General features: G+C 43.5%; 1 protein-coding gene across 3 annotated transcripts in view; it reads left to right on the top strand.

Moving 5' to 3' along the window:
- LOC143740575 (prolyl endopeptidase) overlaps positions 1-20,000 on the top strand; it is a 44,947-nt gene that overhangs the window by 4,522 nt on the left and 20,425 nt on the right. For all 3 annotated transcript variants that reach the window (XR_013204841.1, XM_077232538.1, XM_077232539.1), the window contains exons 4-10: positions 4,410-4,540; positions 12,486-12,695; positions 14,256-14,377; positions 14,540-14,645; positions 17,440-17,631; positions 18,759-18,956; positions 19,494-19,597. Coding sequence is in view for 2 of the 3 variants with exons in the window: in XM_077232538.1 (XP_077088653.1) it covers positions 4,410-4,540; positions 12,486-12,695; positions 14,256-14,377; positions 14,540-14,645; positions 17,440-17,631; positions 18,759-18,956; positions 19,494-19,597 (1,063 nt within the window). In the remaining variant the exon portion in view is untranslated. The remainder of the gene's footprint in view (positions 1-4,409; positions 4,541-12,485; positions 12,696-14,255; positions 14,378-14,539; positions 14,646-17,439; positions 17,632-18,758; positions 18,957-19,493; positions 19,598-20,000) is intronic.

The raw sequence follows: 20,000 nt of genomic DNA on the forward strand, positions 1-20,000 counted from the left end.
TCACACACACACACACACACACACACACACACACACACACACACACACACACACACACACACACACACACACACACACACACACACACACACACACACACACACACACACACACACACACACACGAACCAGCTTACATGCCTACACTGTATCTCATTACACACTCTACTGACTATATCCAAATCTGCAACTATGTGAGTGTGTGTGTGTGTGTGTGAGAGAGTGAGTGAGTGAGTGAGTGAGTGAGTGAGTGTATGTGTGTGTGTGTGTGTGTGTGTGTGTGTGTGCGTGAGTGTGTAAGAAAGTCAAGTCAAGTCACCTTCATTTATATAGCGCTACAATATAGATTGTATCAAGGCAGCTTTACAGAGATAATAGGTAATTAAAGTAACAGATTGTTTAGGCTTTACAGCAGATCTAGAATAAAGTTATTGTCCAGATAAAGTTAGTTTTGATTGATTCACTTCCGTTGTAAAGATCATTAGTTATTAATTTAGAGAGAGAGAGAGAGAGAGAGAGAGAGAGAGAGAGAGAGAGAGAGAGAGAGTGTGTCCAGGCACAGGTGCTTCATCAGATCTGGAGTGTGTGTGTGTGTGTGTGTGTGTGTGTGAGAGAGAGAGAGAGTGTCCAGGCACAGGTCCTTCATCAGATCTGGAGTGTGTGTGTGTGTGTGTGTGTGTGTGTGTGTGTGTGTGTGTTTGTCTGTGTGTGTGTGTGTGTGTGTGTGTGAGAGAGAGAGAGAGAGAGAGAGAGAGAGAGAGAGAGTGTGTCCAGGCGCAGGTCCTTCATCAGATCTGGAGTGTGTGTGTGTGTGTGTGTGTGTGTGTGAGTGAGAGAGAGTGTGTCCAGGCGCAGGTCCTTCATCAGATCCGGATTCGGCCTGGATCCGGCGGACTCTGGTAAACTTCGGGATAAACAGAGAGACTAATATTAGCGTAGATGCCATTCTTCTTATGATGTAACGAGTACATCAGGATATGAGGGAAGTGTTCCCAGTTCCGGCTGATCTAATCTAAGCAGCCTAATATTGAATTATAGAAGTCTATAGAGTGTTATGTGAATGCTAGGTCAAAGAGATGTGTTTTTAGTCTAGCTTTGAACTGACAGACTGTGTCTGCTTCCCGGACAATGTTAGGAAGAATGTTCCAAAATTTTGGTGTTAAATAGGAAAAGGATCTACCGCCAGCAGTCGATTTATATATTCTAGGTATTATGAACTGGCCGGAGTTTTGAGATCGCAATAGACGTGAAGGACTATAATGGGTTAAGAGTCAAGAAATGTGTTAAAATTTATACGATGTTTAATAGGGAGCCAATGCAGTGTTGACAGAACCGGGCTAATATGGTCGTACTTCCTGGTTCTGGTAAGAACTCTAGCGGCTGCGTTTTGAACTAGCTGTAGTTTGTTTATTAAGCGTGCAGGGCAACCACCCAGAAGAGCATTACAATGATCTAGCCTTGATGTCATGAACGCATGAACTAGTTGTTCCGCATTTGTCAATGAGAGCATATGACGTATTTTAGAAATATTTTTAAGATGGAAAAATGCAGTTTTACAGACACTAGACACGTGACTTTCAAATGAAAGATTGGTATCATATACCCCTTTTCCACCAAAGCATTTTGAGAGCCGGTTCGGAGCCGGTGCCTACTCGCGAACCGGTTCTTTGTGTTTCGACAGCCAAAGAACCGGTTCTCGGCCAGGAAAACTGGTTCCAAAGCGGCACCAACTCTTTGCTGGACTAGAACCAGAGAACCGTTCTTTTACCACCGTGTCACGCTTACGGCGGGGCTGGAGGCGGGTTTAGATGTGTCCTAAACATATTTTATGACCGCAAAGCCAGGAGAAACATTTGCAGAAACACGATGTAGTCCACCATTGTAATTATTATGCTTGAAGTTGGCGCAAGCGTTTCTAGCTTTTTTTAAATTTTATTTTTTTATTGAAAACATTATGTAAGCAAAGAAGAAAACAGTCAAAATATAGAACAAATAAACGGAAAGAAAAAAAGACACAAGACAGAGGTACATAACTAATCAGAAATGATTACATATCAAAGGAAAAGATTAAAAGACTTACTTATTTCAATTGTTTTTAAAGCCTTCATGGTACACAAGTTAGAGATAATCCCAAAATAATGTACTTGCTAGCGTTTCTGTATGGCGACGTACACAGTGACGTAACGACGTCGTTCGCTGGGCGCTCTAGTCAGTGGGAAAACAAACCGGTTCTGAGAAGGTTCGCAAGTTGAACCAACTCCGAACTAACTTTGAACCAGCACCAGTTCCGAACCAGTTCTTTTTTGGTGGAAAAGGGGTAAAAGAGCACACCCAGGTTCCTAACTGACGACGAAGACTTAACAGAGCAGCCATCAAGTGTTAGACGGTATTCTAGGTTATTACGTGAGTAAGTTTTTTGTCCAATAATTAGAATCTCTGTTTTTTCAAATTAAGTATTAGGAAATTACTAGTCATCAAGTTTTTTATATCAGCTATGCATTCCGTTAATTTTGTGAATTGGTAAGTTTATCCCAAACTAATGCCATGTTTCCTAATAATATCTCCTAAGGGTAGCATGTGTGTAGGAAGTGTGGGTGTGTGTGAGTGTGTGTGTGAGGGTAGCATGTACAGAGTGAACAGCAGCGGTCCTAGCACTGAGCCTTGTGGTACGCCATACTGAACTTTTGATCGAAAAGACATCTCTTCATTTACTGCTACAAACTGATAGCGGTCAGATAAATATGATTTAAACCATGCTAATGCAATTCCACTAACGCCAACATCATTTTCTAGTCTATTTAAGAGAATGTTGTGGTCAATGGTGTCAAATGCAGCACTAAGATCAAGTAACACTAATAGAGAGATACAACCACGATCAGATGATAAGAGCAAATCATTTGTGACTCTAATGAGAGCTGTCTCAGTGCTATGGTCGGTCTAAATCCTGACTGGAAATCCTCACAGATATCATTTCTTTCAAGAAAGGAACACAGTTTTGAGGATACTGCCTTTTCTAGTATCTTTGACAGAAAAGGTAGATTTGAGATCGGCCTGTAATTGACTAATTCTGTAGGATCAAGTTGCGTTTTTTTAACAAGCGGTTTAATCATAGCCAGCTTAAAGGTTTTTGGTACGTATCCTAGAGACAAAGACGAATTAATGATGTTAAGAAGAGGATCTATGACTTCTGGAAGCATCTCTTTCAGTAGTTTAGTCGGTATAGGGTCTAACATACATGTTGTCGATTTAGATGAATTAGCGAGTTTGCAAAATTCTTCCTCTCCTATGGCAATGAATGAATCAAATTTTACCTCAGGGAGACTATAATGTACTCCCTGATGTGATGCTGTAGTAGACGGTTGCATAGTTATAATTTTGTCCCTGATATTATCAATCTTGTTAGTAAAGAAGTTCATAAACTCATTACTGTTGTGCTGCTTGGAAACTTCTGGTCTTGAACCTGTATTTTTTGTCAGTTTAGCCACTTTTTCAAATAAATACCTTGGATTATGTTTATTTTCTTCTAATAGGGTTGAAAAATAAGCAGATCTAGCAGCTTTTAAAGCCTCTCTGTAAGCAATCGAGCTCTCCTTCCATGAAATCCGGAATACCTCTAGTTTTGTTTTCTTCCAGTTGCACTCCATTTTTCTGGCTGCTCTCTTAAGGGCCTAAGTCTGTGTGTGTGTGTGTGTGTGTGTGTGTGTGTGTGTGTGTGTGTGTGTGTGTGTGTGTGTGTGTGTGTGTGTGTGTGTGTGTGTGTGTGTGTGTGTGCTCGTTGTACCACGGTGTTGGACTATTTTCTTTAATCTTCTTTAAGCGCAGCGGAGCAACTGTGTCTAAAGTGCTGGAAAGGAGAGAGTCAAAAGTTTCTGTCGCAATATCGAGTTCTTCTAAGCTATCTGGGATGCTGAGACGATTAAACTGATTAGGAAGATTATTAATAAAGCAATCTTTAGTGGCAGAAGTGATAGGTCTAACATATTTGTAACAGTGGACTGCAGTCTTGGCTAAATTATACGAGACTAGATAATGATCGGAGATGTCATCGCTCTGCTGCAGAATTCAACAGCATCAACATTGTGTGTGTGTGAGTGAGAGAGTGTGTTTGTGGGTGTGAGAGAGAGAGAGAGTTTTAGAGGGTGTGTGTGAGAGTGAGTGTGTGTGTGTGAGTGCGTGTGTGAGTGAATGTGTGTGTGTGAGTGTAAAAGTGTGTGTGTGTCTGTGTTAGAGCGTTTGTATAATACATATTCTGTATTATATTGCTGTTGCAATTATGTTGTTGTTGCATCAATGCATTGTAAAAATAGCACAAAATAAAATGTCATCTTGTGCAATGCATATTTGTTAGTGATATGAAATAAGTATTAACTTAATTGAATTTAAATTCACATATTCATTTTTGTATTGTAGATATTTCTACTCTCATAACGAGGGTTTGCAGAACCAGAATGTCCTGTACGTGCAGGACTCTTTAGACAGTCCAGCGTCGGTGTTCTTCGACCCAAACACACTCTCAGATGACGGGACTGTGGCTCTCAAGAGTGAGTCGTGAAAACACACACACACACTCTCTCTCTCTCTCCCCCGCACGGTCACTGATTCTTCAGTCTTTCCTTGCTTGTCCCGACAGGTTTCATTCCTGTTTAAAAACAAACACACACACACAGACACACACACAGACACACACACACACACACGCACGCACGCACGCACGCACGCACGCACGCACGCACGCACGCACGCACACACACACACACACACACACACACACAGTATCCATGGTCAAACAACAAAAACATACATGCATATGGGGGATAAGTACACAAAAACACAATTATACTCTATAAAATGTTGGATTTTTTAAAACATTATATACGCATTTTGATTCTGTAAATAAAAACAGATTATTAAATAATTGAGTTCATAAAAATAAACTAATTAAAATGAAAGAATGTAGACTTGAAACATTACATAAATAATACTGAAATTTGTTTTCTATGAATACACTCATGTTTACAAGTTTGGGGTCGGCTGAGAAAGCCTGCATTTATTTGATCAAAATACAGTAAAAACAGTGAAATATTATTCCAATGTAAATCAGCTGTTTTCTATGTGAATATTTAGTAAGGTGTAATTTATTCCTGTGATCAAAGCTGAATTTTCAGCATCATTACTCCAGTCTTCAGTGTCACATGATCCTTCAGAAATCAGTATAATATGATGATTTGATGCTCAAGAAACATTTATGATTATTATCAGTGATGAAAACAGTTCAGATTTTTGTGGAAACTGTGATACATTTTAGTTTTCAGGATTCTTTGATGACTAGAAACTTCAAAAGAACAGCATTTTTTTAATATAATCTTTTCTGACATTATAAATGTCTTAACTGTCACTTTTGATTAATTCATTGTGTCCTTGATGAATATAAGTATTCATTTCTTTAAAACAGAAAGAAACAAAAAAAACTACTGACCCCAAACTTTTGAACGGTCGTGTAAATACATTAATAAATGAATGGAGTATGCAAAAGCAATTACACTAATAAAAAAAATAAAAAAAAATACTGACATTTAAAACATTCCATTCACAATACTGGATTTTTTTGAGATGCATTGAATCATGCAAATCACAGCCTGACTGTATATCTCTTCATTTATTCATTTCCTTCCTTTCTATTTCAATACGGTAGTTTTCTGGCCATCTAATATTCTCTCTGCAGAAACACATTAAAGCAGATTATTTGCATAAATGGGAAACGCAACTACTTTCCCTCATGGGTATTTCCTGCAGTCTCAGTTATAGAAGTGCAGTGAGGAACCGGTTCTGAGCCCTGAGTGATCTTCAGGAAAATACACCGCTGGAATGTTTGCACTGCTTTAAGGCACATTCATACATGGAATCAAATCAATTAAACTGTGGATGTACACATTTTTATGACTGTAAACCTGACTGACAAGAATTATTTTATCTTCCACTCCTTTGATCTTCTATCTTCCATTCCAAACTCTTTTGCTCTCTGAGGTTTATTTTATAGCAGCCATAGCTTCAATCAAACCATTCAAACTGACAGTTTTGCTCTTAAATGTGACTACAAAATCAGTCACATGGGTACATTTTATGAAAGTGATATGTATACATTATCTGAATGCTGAAAAAATAAGCTTTGTTAGGATAGGACAATATTTGGCCGAGATACAACTATTTGAAAATCGTCTCGGTTACGTATGTAACCCTAGTTCCCTGATAGGGAACGAGACGCTGCGTCAAACGCTGTGGGAACGCCCCTGCGTTGTGCGTCATGAAGCACGTATGGAATCAGCCCAATGGAGAGACGGAACGTCATAGGCGGGTGACGTCATCGACCAGGAAACTATAAAGCACCCCATAAACACAAGCGCAACAGCTTCTGATAGGCCTGAAGGAAGCGGTAGCGGGAATGCCGGAAGTATGGTGGAATGACGCAGCGTCTCGTTCCCTATCAGGGAACTAGGGTTACATGCGTAACCGAGACGTTCCCTTTCAAGGGAACTCGAGCTGCGTCAAACGCTGTGGGAACGCTAATACCCATGTCGCCATAGGACCAAGTGAGAACTAGCGCACAGAGGACGAGAGCATCTGTGCCCCAGGGGTAGAACTTAAGTCTAGGTCGTAGAACTTAATGAAAGTATGCGGTGAAGACCATCCAGCCACATCACAAACGTCACTGAGGGAAACTCCTGACAGTAAGGCTTTAGAAGCCGCCATACTCCTGGTAGAGTGGGCTCGTAGAGCCAAAGGTGAAGGCTGACCAGCCGACTCATAGGCAAGTGAGATAGCCTCGACCACCCACTTGCTCATTCTCTGTTTAGACGCGGGACACCCTTTCTTGGGTGGCCCAAAGCACACAAATAGCTGTTCTGACTTCCTCCACAGGGCAGTTCTGTGGACATAGGCGTCTAACGCCCTAACAGGGCAGAGTAAATTAAGTTTCTCCTGGTCAGACGACAGAAATGGAGGAGGATAAAAGGCCTGCAGAACTGTAGGTCTAACAACATTAGTAGGGACCTTGGGGACGTAACCTGGTCTAGGATGCAGAAAAGCCTTAACCATGCCAGGCGAAAATTCCAGGCACGAGGGTGAAACCGACAGAGCCTGCAAATCTCCGATTCTCTTTAGTGAGGAGATAGCAAGAAGAAAGATAGTCTTAAACGTGAGAAACTTCTCAGGAACTTCTTCGATAGGTTCAAGAGGAGCTAGGGAAAGACCTTCTAATACGATGGCCAGATCCCAGGCCGGCACCCTCGTACGAACTGCTGGCCTCAGCCTCAGTGTGCCACGAAGGAAACGAGTTATAAGCGGGTGTCTCCCAAGAGAAACTCCACTGAAAGGGACGTGGTAAGCAGCCAGTGCCGCCACATACACCTTTAGTGTGGAGGGGGATAGCCCTGTGGAGAAGCGCTCCTGCAGGAATTCCAGCACTGCACCCACTGGACAGTTAACTGGGTCCTGCAGGTGCTCTCCACACCAAGAAGTGAAGAGTTTCCACTTCAAGGCATAAAGCTTCCTCGTGGATGGAGCTCTGGAGTGAAGAATGGTCTCAACAACCTCGGTTGAGAGACCAGAGTTCATGAGCTGGGCCCCCTCAGAGGCCAAGCCCACCATACTGGGCGGGGGTGAAATATCATGCCGCCCGCCTGAGAGAGTAGATCCCTCCTGACCGGGAGCTCCAAGGGAGAGCCGTCCAGGAGAGAAATCAGGTCCGCAAACCATACTCGGGCCGGCCAGAACGGGGCTACTAATAGTAGGCTGACCCCATCCCGGCGAACCCTCTCCAGAACTCCAGGTAGCAGAGCAATCGGGGGAAAGGCGAACAGACGTGACCTCGGCCACAGGTGCACCATAGCGTCCAACCCCAGAGGGGCTGGATGGCTGATGGAAAACCACAGATGACAATGCATGGTCTCCTTGGAAGCGAATAGGCCCACCTCGGCGCGACCGAAACTCAACCAAAGGAGCTCCACCACCTCGGGATGGAGTCTCCAATCCCCCGGCCTCGGCCCCTGTCTTGACAGGGAGTCTGCTACCACATTCAAATACCCAGGAAGATACATTGCTCTCAGAAATAGTAACCTCCCTTGGGACCACAGGAGGATCTGACGGGCCAACTTGTAAAGCCGTCGAAACCGCAGGCCCCCCTGATGATTTATATAAGAGACCACCGACGTGTTGTCTGACTGAACTAACACATGATGACCTCTCAGGTCTGCTAGGAAGTGTTTCAGAGCCTGGAACACCGGCAACATCTCTAGACAATTTATAAGCCGTGATAGATGATGGTCCTGCGACAGCCCTTGGGCTGGACGACCACTCGTGACCGCCCCCCACCCTGTGAGGGAAGCATCGGTCGTTAGCGTTACGCGACGACAAAGAGCCCCCAACACAGGCCCTTTGAATAGGAACCAAGTTTCTTTCCACATGACCAGAGCACGAAGGCAGCGCCGCGTGACTTTGACCGTGCGGAGCGGATTTCCCCTCGGGGAGAATCCCTTGGTCCTGAGCCACCACTGTAGCGATCTCATGTACAACAGGCTGCAAGGTATAACGTCGGACGCTGCTGCCATCAGACCCGACAGTCTCTAAAACTGTTTTACAGTAAGTAGCTGGCCTAGCTTTACTTGTTTCACAGCTGAGAGAATCGAAACGATGCGGGTCGGAGCGAGTCGCGCCTGCATCGAAACCGAAACCCAAACGATACCCAGAAAAGTGGTCTTCTGAGGAGATAATACACTTTTCTTTGCGTTCAGCCTCAACCCCAACTTCCTGATATGAACGAGAACGACATCTCAATGTCGAACCGCCATCTGCTCTGTCTGAGCTAAAATCAACCAATCGTTGATGTAATTGAGGACACGAACACCCTGAAGCCTCAGGGGCACTAGTGCTGCGTCCACACATTTCGTGAAAGTGCGGGGAGATAAAGCTAGGCCAAACGGAAGAACCCTGTGCTGGTACACCTCGCCCCCGAAGGCGAATCTCAGGAACTTCCTGTGTTGTGGAAGGATGGAAATGTGGAAGTACGCGTCCCTTAGATCTATCGTGACAGACCAGTCCTCGGATCTGATTTGTGACACGATCTGCTTGCTAGAGAGCATGTTGAATTTTGGCTTCCCTACCGAGCGATTCAATAGACGCAGGTCTAAAATTGGACGCAACCCCCCATCCTATTTTGGAACGATGAAATATCGGCTGTAATAGCCTGACTCCACACTGGGAGGAGGAACCCGTTCTATAGCCTCCTTTTGAAGGAGTGCTTTCACCTCTTGTTCCATAACCAGAGCCTGCTCGGGGCCCACCCCTCTGAATCTTGGTGGACGACACCTGAATTGGATAGCATAATCCCTTTCTATTGTCTGCAGGACCCAATGAGATATTTTTGGAAGGCTTTTCCACTCTGCCAGAAATTCTACTAAGGGTACCAGTCTCTCGAGACTGGCCTCTGGTGTAACTTGAGCAGCAAACGCAGCGCCCTGTAACGGCACACCGGCAGGGAACAACTGGTCTAACCGCTCTGAAACCCTCCTCAGAGGGAGCGAGCGTCCCTCGGGAAATCGCTCGCTGGGACCGTCTGCGCCCCGGCATGAAGGCGGGGTTGGCAGAACGGGCCCCTGAGGGCACCGAGGAAGAATGGGCACTGTAGAAAGAGGTGAACACCTTTCCGCCTCGGTGGGGACCACCCTCAATGCCCTGCGCGCCGTGGCGCCAGGACTTCTTCTTAGCCGAAGCCTTCTTAGCTAATATAACTGTCCTCAGATCAGTTCTATTACTGGGAGATTTCGGCTGAGAGTGCCGCGGCTGAGCCCACTGTCCAGCAGGGGGAGCACGAGACGCGACACTCTGCTTCAGCGCCCTATATGATGAGCTCGCAGACGGCCGGGGCTGCTCCCGCTCAGCAGCCCCAGGGACATGAATTTTTAAAGGGAGAAATTTCTTAAAAGCTGTTGTTTGCTTTTCCTTCTCCTGGAATTTATCGATGACAGAATTTACAGCATCGCCAAATAAACCCAGGGGGGAGAGAGGAGTGTCTAAAAGGAAAGCTTTTTCTTTTTCTTTATATTTGTCTTATTTAACCATAGATGTCTTTCTGCGGCCACCAGAGCTGCCATAGATCGACCCACTAGCTTGGCCGACTCTCTGGTTGCGCGCAGGGATAAATCGGCAGCCTGACGCAGTTCGCGAACCACGTCAGCACTGACCTCCTCACTCTCACTCACGTCCCTCAGCAGGTCAGCCTGGTATGCCTGCATAATAGACATAGCATGCAGACATGACGCAGCCTGACCCGCCGCCGAATACGCTTTACCCACAAAAACCGAAATATTTCTAAGAGGCTTGGTGGGTAATGCCGGTGCCTTAACAGATGACGCAGCCTTCGAGGGAGAGAAAACTCGCAAGCGTCTCTTCCACGCGAGGCATAGCCGAATAACCATATGATTTTGCCCCCACAATATTAGAATATGTTGAAGTCTGGGGACTAAACACTCTATATGACACCGGTTTTTTCCACGATTTCGACACCTCAGTGTGGAGATCGGGAAAAAACGGCAAGCACCGGCGTGGAGGTTGCACTCGTGACGGCAAAAATCTCTCATCTAATTTTGATTTAGAAACAGACTCCTGTCTAGTCACTGGCCATACAATGCTGAGTTTTTCTACAGCTCTTGTTAATACCTCCACTAGCTCATCACTTTCGGGAGTGTAAGGTGGCGAATCCTCCACATCTCCCTCATTTATAACTGGTGCCTCAGCCCGAGCGGAAGAAACCGCAGCGCGTGCTTCCGAACACGGGACTGAGGCACTGGATCTCACAGGTGAAGGGAGAGATAAGGCAGAGCCCGTCTCTAACCCTGCTGAGAGATCCATCTGCGATCCCCACGATACGCGTCGTCGCTCTGCCTCGGCAAGAGCGGGACCCGAACTGCGGGGAGCGCGCACCGAAACGCTCTCCTCCAAGAGCGCCCGGCGGGAGCGGAGCGTCCTTAATGGCAGACGCTTGCAATGCTCACAATCAGCTCCCTCGAGAGCTGACTGGGCATGCTGCACTCCCAAACAAACAACACAAAGAACGTGTGTATCCCCACTCGTAAAATAACGCGAGCAGGGAGGGACACACTTCCTAAACTGCTGTTTGCTCGCCATATCTCTCTTAATATATATATATATATATATAAATTGTTTGTGTGGTGCAGAGTATGTAAAGACAGACAATATTCACACAGGGACAGATTCACATATAAAGCTGTTGCGCTTGTGTTTATGGGGTGCTTTATAGTTTCCTGGTCGATGACGCCACCCGCCTATGACGTTCCATCTCTTCATTGGGCTGATTCCATACGTGCTTCATGACGCACAACGCAGGGGCGTTCCCACAGCGTTTGACGCAGCTCGAGTTCCCTTGAAAGGGAACTGGAATCTGAGGGTGCAAAAACATCTAAATATTGAAAAAAATCGCCTTTAAAGTTGTCTATTCGCGCTTGTGATGCATCCACTCACAAGAATAAATGTTATTATATATTTACGGTAAGAAATTTACACCATGCAACATGAGCAACATGTGACTGGTTTTGTGGTCCAGGGTCACATATGATCTGGATTTGATCTGAGCTTGTTGCTCATTGCATGCGTTCACATCTTCTCTCGGGTTTTTGATGCGTAGTGGGTCACCTGTCGATCTTTATAATGGAATCGAATTCATTAAACTGTGCATGTACAAATTTTCATGACTGTAAACCTGACTGAGTAGCCGTAGCTTCAATCACACCATTCAAATGGACAGTTTTGCTCTTAAATATTCTGGGGGTTTTTACATTTAAATTTACATTTAGCTGACGCTTTTATCCAAAGCGACTTACAATTGCTATATTTAAGAGGTCGCAACTAGGGGTTAGGTGACTTGCTCAGGGACACATTGGTGTCTCACAGTGGATTCGAACCCGGGTCTCTCACACCAAAGGAATGTGTCTTATCCACTGCGCCATCGCCACCCCTTTGCTCTACTCCTTTTCTCTTTATTTTATTTTTATTTATTTATTGTATTGTAAAGCACTTTGGATCAACTACAGTTGTGTTCAACTTGTGCTCTATAAATAAGACTTGACTTGATAAGATTTCAGATTTGACTTGACGTGACGAAACTTGACGAGACTTGAGACTTTTGACTTGACTTGACTTGACTTGATTTGATTTGACGAGACTAGACTTGACTATATTTGAAGAGACTTGAGACTTTTGACTTGACTTGAGACTTTTGACTTGACTTGACTTGAGACTTTTGACTTGACTTGACTTGACTTGAGACTTTTGACTTGACTTGACTTGACTTGAGACTTTTGACTTGACTTGACTTGACTTGAGACTTTTGACTTGACTTGACTTAAATGATCAAATCTGGATTTGATCTGAGCTTGTTGTTTATCGCATGTGTTCTCTCGGGTTGTGTGTGTGCAGTGGGTCGCCTGTCCGAGGAATGTGAGTATTTTGCGTACGGTCTGAGCAGTGGCGGCTCGGATTGGGTGACGATCCGGTTCCTGAGGGCCGATGACCGGGTCGATCTGCCCGATGTTCTGGAGAGAGTGAAGTTCAGTTGCCTGGCCTGGACACACGACGCCAAGGGAATCTTCTACAACTGCTACCCTCGACAGGATGGCAAAGCTGACGGTACGAAACTACGATTAGGCAATGTACACAACAAGCTTAAAGGGATAGCTCAGTCCTGATGCTGTGTGTCAGTCCCATGTAAAGGCCTTCTTCCCTTCACCTCTGTACAGATAAAACCTTTTCAAAATGATTCCAGTTCACATTGATATGCGGAAGCGACAAAAAAATCTGTATTATGAATTTTTAAGGCCAGACATTTCTTGTCATTTATAAAGTAATTTGTTGAGGTCAATTTATAAAGAAAGACTACATTCAATCGCGCATATCTATAGACTAAACACGTAATGCGCATGTGCACGCCGTCAGTGTTCTCACAGATTCGCGTTTTTGAAGTTTGCGCAGTGATGATAACAAAAATGTTAAACGCTTGCACATTGGAACCTGTTTCAAGGTTTGTGTTCTTGAGCCCCAAACACTGTTGACGTGGAAATTAGCGCATTAAGGGTTTTCTGTTAGAACGGTGTGTGTTAGCGGCCCATAAGTTAATAACTAATGATCTTTACAATGGAAGTGAATCAAGCAAAACTAACTTTATCTGGACAATAACTTTATTCTAGATCTGCTGTGAAGCCTAAACAATCTCTGTTACTGTAATCTCCTATTATCACTGTTGTTTTATCACTGTTCTCCTATTAAAGCTGTTGTGAAACATCTATATTGTTAAAAGCACTAAATAAATGAAGGCAACTTGACTTGATCCGTGGAAAACTACACGGCTTTCCTTCTTCACTGACATCACTTACAGTCAAACCAAAATGTATTCACTCAGAAACCTTCAACATTTCTCACATTATCACTGTTTATTCACTATACTGTAGTTTAGGATATGGTAATATAATATGACAAGAACTCAGAGTTATGAACTCAGTTGATATTTGACTGGTTTTGTCCGTCCTTCTGTTAGACTCTCACACATGAATTATGTTGAATATCTGTCAGCAGTTAAATTTAACTACACAATTAGATAATACCAGTTTAGCTCAACCAATCACCAAGCAATGTTTCATGTTGTTCTGAAACATTGAAACAATATTACTGTCTTCCTCAGTGTTTCTGTCTTGTTTTCCAGCACAAATATCTAAACATTCTTAAATCAAGATACATTTACTGGAGAAGCAAAAGACTGACAAGATTAAGTCTTGTTTTCTGAAACAAGATCATGAAAATGAAGTGAGTTTGTTTTTAAAACAAGATCAAATATCTGTCAGTGGAGTCAGAAAAATAATCTTCATTCAAAGGGGAAACAAGATTATTTTTGTTACCTTGTCAGCAGAGATTTTTTCTTGTTTTAAGCAAAATCTCACTTAATTTATGTATAAAATTTGATCATCTTGTTGTGTTGTGCTTCTACTATCTTGATTTAAGAATGTTTAGGTATTTGTACTGGAAAACAAGACAGAAACACTGAGGAAGAACTCACTTTTTGTGTTGGTCTGGTTTCAGTGTGGTATTATGCAACACCCACCTTTCACAATCCAGACACTTTGTTTTACCATATAAAAGTAAAAATAGCCCTTCACGTTGACTTCCAGTGATTTGCTTATGTTATTTCCATCCTAGGCACTGAGACCACAACAAACCTAAACCAGAAACTGTACTACCATGTTATCGGCACGAGCCAATCAGAAGACGTCCTGGTGGCAGAATTTCCTGAAAACCCGAAATGGCACAGTAGCCTTACTGTAAGTGGACCGCTAATTTACACAAAACCCACTATTCGGGAAGATAACATGATGCAACTTGCTCCCACGTTTCACGCAACACAGTATTTGAATAAATTAACTCTAAAATGACCTGTTCTCTTGTTTCATGTGATTCTCTTTTCTCCTGTTGCTGCTGTTTAGGTCTCGGATGATGGCAGGTTTGCAGTGCTGTCCATCACTGAAGGCTGTGAGCCGGTCAACCGTCTGTGGTACTGTGATCTGAACAAGCTTCCCAACGGGATCACAGGTCAGAATACTGGGATCACTGGTCAGAATACTGGGATCACAGGTCAGAATACTGGGATCACAGATCAGAATACTGGGATCACAGGTCAGAATACTGGGATCACAGATCAGAATACTGGGATCACAGATCAGAATACTGGGATCACAGATGAGAACACTGGGATCACTGGTCAGAATACCGGGATCACAGGTCAGAATATGGGGATCACAGGTCAGAATACTGGGATCACAGGTCAGAATACTGGGATCACAGGTCAGAATACTGGGATCACAGATCAGAATACTGGGATCACAGGTCAGAATACTGGGATCACAGATCAGAATACTGGGATCACAGATCAGAATACTGGGATCACAGATCAGAACACTGGGATCACTGGTCAGAATACCGGGCTCACAGGTCAGAATATGGGGATCACAGGTCAGAATACTGGGATCACAGGTCAGAATACTGGGATCACAGATCAGAATACTGGGATCACAGATCAGAATACTGGGATCACAGATGAGAACACTGGGATCACTGGTCAGAATACCGGGATCACAGGTCAGAATATGGGGATCACAGGTCAGAATACTGGGATCACAGGTCAGAATACTGGGATCACAGGTCAGAATACTGGGATCACAGATCAGAATACTGGGATCACAGGTCAGGATACTGGGATCACAGATCAGAATACTGGGATCACAGATCAGAATACTGGGATCACAGATCAGAACACTGGGATCACTGGTCAGAATACCGGGCTCACAGGTCAGAATATGGGGATCACAGGTCAGAATACCAGGATCACAGATCAGAATACTGGGATCACAGGTCAGAATACTGGGATCACAGGTCAGAATACTGGGATCACAGGTCAGAATACTGGGATCACAGGTCAGAATTCCGGGATCACAGGTCAGAATACCGGGATCACAGGTCAGAATACCGGGATCACAGGTCAGAATATGGGGATCACAGGTCAGAATACTGGGATCACAGGTCAGAATTCCGGGATCACAGGTCAGAATACTGGGATCACAGGTCAGAATACCGGGATCACAGGTCAGAATACCGGGATCACAGGTCAGAATACTGGGATTACAGGTCAGAATACTGGGATCACAAGTCAGAATACCGGGATCACAGGTCAGAATACTGGGATCACAAGTCAGAATACCGGGATCACAGGTCAGAATACTGGGATCACAGGTCAGAATACTGGGATCACAGGTCAGAATACTGGGATCACAGGTCAGAATACCGGGATCACAGGTCAGAATACCGGGATCACAGGTCAGAATACCGGGATCACAGGTCAGAATACTGGGATCACTGGTCAGAATACTGGGATCACAGGTCAGAATACCGGGATCACAGGTCAGAATACTGGGATCACAGGTCAGAATACCGGGATCACAGGTCATAATACTGGGATCACAGGTCAGAATACTGGGATCACAGGTCAGAATACCGGGATCACAGGTCAGAATACTGGGATCACAGGTCAGAATACCGGGATCACTGGTCAGAATACCAGGATCACAGATCAGAATACTGGGATCACAGGTCAGAATACTGGGATCACAGGTCAGAATACTGGGATCACTGGTCAGAATACTGTGATCACAGGTCAGAATACCGGGATCACAGGTCAGAATACCGGGATCACAGGTCAGAATACCGGGATCACAGGTCAGAATACTGGGATCACAGGTCAGAATACCGGGATCACAGGTCAGAATACCGGGATCACAGGTCAGAATACCGGGATCACAGGTCAGAATACCGGGATCACAGGTCAGAACACTGGGATCACAGGTAAGAATACTGGGATCACAGGTCAGAATACCGGGATCACAGGTCAGAATACTGGGATCACAGGTCAGAATACTGGGATCACAGGTCAGAATACCGGGATCACAGGTCAGAATACTGGGATCACAGGTCAGAATACCGGGATCACAGGTCAGAATACTGGGATCACAGGTCAGAATACCGGGATCACAGGTCAGAATACCGGGATCACAGGTCAGAATACTGGGATCACAGGTCAGAATACCGGGATCACAGGTCAGAATACTGGGATCACAGGTCAGAATACCGGGATCACAGGTCAGAATACCGGGATCACAGGTCAGAATACTGGGATCACAGGTCAGAATACTGGGATCACAGGTCAGAATACCGGGATCACAGGTCAGAATACTGGGATCACAGGTCAGAATACCGGGATAACAGGTCAGAATACTGGGATCACAGGTCAGAATACCGGGATCACAGGTCAGAATACTGGGATCACAGGTCAGAATACTGGGATCACAGGTCAGAATACCGGGATCACAGGTCAGAATACCGGGATCACAGGTCAGAATACCGGGATCACAGGTCAGAATACTGGGATCACAGATCAGAATACCGGGATAACAGGTCAGAATACTGGGATCACAGGTCAGAATACTGGGGTCACAGGTCAGAATACCGGGATCACAGGTCAGAATACCGGGATCACAGGTCAGAATACCGGGATCACAGGTCAGAATACCGGGATAACAGGTCAGAATACTGGGATCACAGGTCAGAATACTGGGATCACAGGTCAGAATACCGGGATCACAGGTCAGAATACTGGGATCACAGGTCAGAATACCACATGCATGTATGTGTGTGTGTATGCATGTATGTATGTGCAGGTATGTACTAAATGCATGTATGAAGGCATTTATGTATGTATGTATGTATGTATGTGTATACACACACTCACACCAATATACAGTGTATTATAAGATATATTGCGCTGTTATTGAAGGTTTGCTGCCGTGGGTGAAGTTAGTGGACACGTTTGAAGCGCAGTACACGTACATCACCAACGAGGGCACTGTCTTCACTCTACGCACTAACCTGGAGGCTCCTCGTTACCGTCTCATCACCATAGACCTGCAGGAAGCAGAGCAGAAGCACTGGAAAACACTCATTCCCCAGCATGAGAAGGACGTCCTGGGTAAGAGAGCATCCGGAAAACCCCTAGAAATATCCAGAAAAATAAGAATAAAGGTAGTCGAAATATGGGGTTGATGTTAAACAGCTGCTTATCAAACATGCAGTAAAACTTTACAATAAGGTTCATTAGTTAACAAATAACATGAACTAACAATGAGCAATACATTTGTTACAGTATTTATTAATCTTTGTTAATATTAGTTAATAAAAATACAGCTGTTCATTGTTCATGTTAGTTCACAGTGCATTAACTAATGTTAACAAATACAACCTTTGATTTTAAAAATGTATTAGTAAATGTTGAAATTAATATTAACTATGATTAATAAGTGCTGAAGTATTGTTCATTTTTAGTTCATGTTAACTAAGGTAGTGAACTACTGTTAACTAATGAACCTTTTTGTAAAGTGTTACCAAACATTTGATGAACCAGTTGTGTGATGATTTGATAATATATATGGATAATTTGGAAATTCTTTTGCTTTTCTTTTCTTTTTTTTTTGGAGAGGCCAGTTTTTACATTTAATATTTATTAAGGTAGGTTTATTTTTAAATGTAAATTTCTGTTAAGGCACATACTATCTATTCTTCATTACAAAAAAGCTATTACACATTTACTGTTATTACTCTGGAAAAATATGCAATTCACAATTAATTAAACTATTTTTTTAAGAATTATTCTAGCCAACAGAAATTATAATTAATAAATTGTATAGAATTAAAACTAATAAAACACATGTGACAAAGTGACATGTTAAAGATTCATTTGAAATATTTTGGAAACTATTTAGCATTAGTCATCATATTTGTGTGAAACTGTCACAAGCCTACACCCGTACACACACACACACACACACACACACACACACACACACACACACACACACACACACACACACCCGCACACACACACACACACACCCGCACACACACCCACCCGCACACACCCACCCGCACACACACACACACACACACACACACACACACACACACACACACACACACACACACACACACACACACACACACACACACACGCGCGTTTCCTCTTCACCCACACTATCATTAACTCATTTCCAATAAAAACGAAAGAGCTGCAGAACTACAGTGTGTGTATCCGGTGCGCAGGGTTCGTGGAGTGTGTGAACCAGCGCTTCCTGCTGGTGAATTATGTGCATGACGTGAAGGACATCTTACAGCTGTATGAACTACAGTCAGGGAAACTGATCCGAGACCTGCCGTTAGATGTGGGAACTGTAGTCGGTCTGAGCTGCAAGAAGAAACACGCCGACTTCTTCTACAAGTTCACCTCGTTCACTACACCGGGCAAGTACACTTAAAATGTCAAAACATATGCAAAATATACAAAGTATGAGGAAACTACTGCAGCAGTAAAAACTGTCGGCCGATATATGATCATTTTTAATGTTATCGTTATCGGCCCATATAAAAAATGTGGCCGATATATTAAAGTCGATAAATAATGTATGATTTCCTTCAGCTGAGACACTTCACATGTTCACATGTTCAACATGATGGTTTTGAATTGCTTGAAATATGATTAGAATCACTTCAAAAAAGAAAATTACAGCACAAGTCTGTCATATAGGCAATACAATTATAATAATAAAAACATCATAATTGTAGGTTTGGACTTGGATTTTAATGGTCTTAAATCAGGTGCTCAAAAATTATATAAAAACTTGGATTTAGATTTATCGGCCAATATATCGGTTATAGGCTTTCAAATATAAAGAATTATCAGTATCGGCCAAAATGGTGCATCCCTATAGTAAAAACAGTGGTTCACATGGATTTCCTGAGTGAGAAAAGTGTTTTAATTGTCTATATGTAATCGCTCAGGTATAATCTACCACTGCGACCTGAGCCGGGCCGAGCCCGAGCCCACAGTGTTCCGGCAGGTGCAGGTGACCGGAGTCCAGGCCAGCGACTACCAGACCACTCAGGTCTGTCCCAAATCACACATCACTCACCTCAAATATACATACAATACCTGGCAGCAGTCTCTTCTGCTCACCAAACCTGCATTTATTTGATCCAGTAAAACAGTGAAATATTATTCCAGTGTAAATCAGCTGTTTTCTATGTGAATATATACTAAAGTGTAATTTATTCCTGTGAATTTTCAGCATCATTACTCCAGTCTTCAGTGTCACATGATCCTTCAGAAATCACTATAATATGATGATCTGATGATCAAGAAACATTTATGATTATTACTAAGTTTAACAAGGATGCATTAAATGGATCATAAGTGACACTAAAGACATTTATAATGTTACAAAAGATTACATTTCAATATTTCAAATAAATACTTTTTACTTTCTATTCATCAAAGAATCCTGAAAA

Source organism: Siphateles boraxobius, unplaced genomic scaffold (genome assembly GCF_051911475.1).
Source record: "Siphateles boraxobius isolate OS27281-9 unplaced genomic scaffold, OSU_SipBor_1 173, whole genome shotgun sequence".
In the NCBI taxonomy this organism is placed as follows: domain Eukaryota; kingdom Metazoa; phylum Chordata; class Actinopteri; order Cypriniformes; family Leuciscidae; genus Siphateles; species Siphateles boraxobius.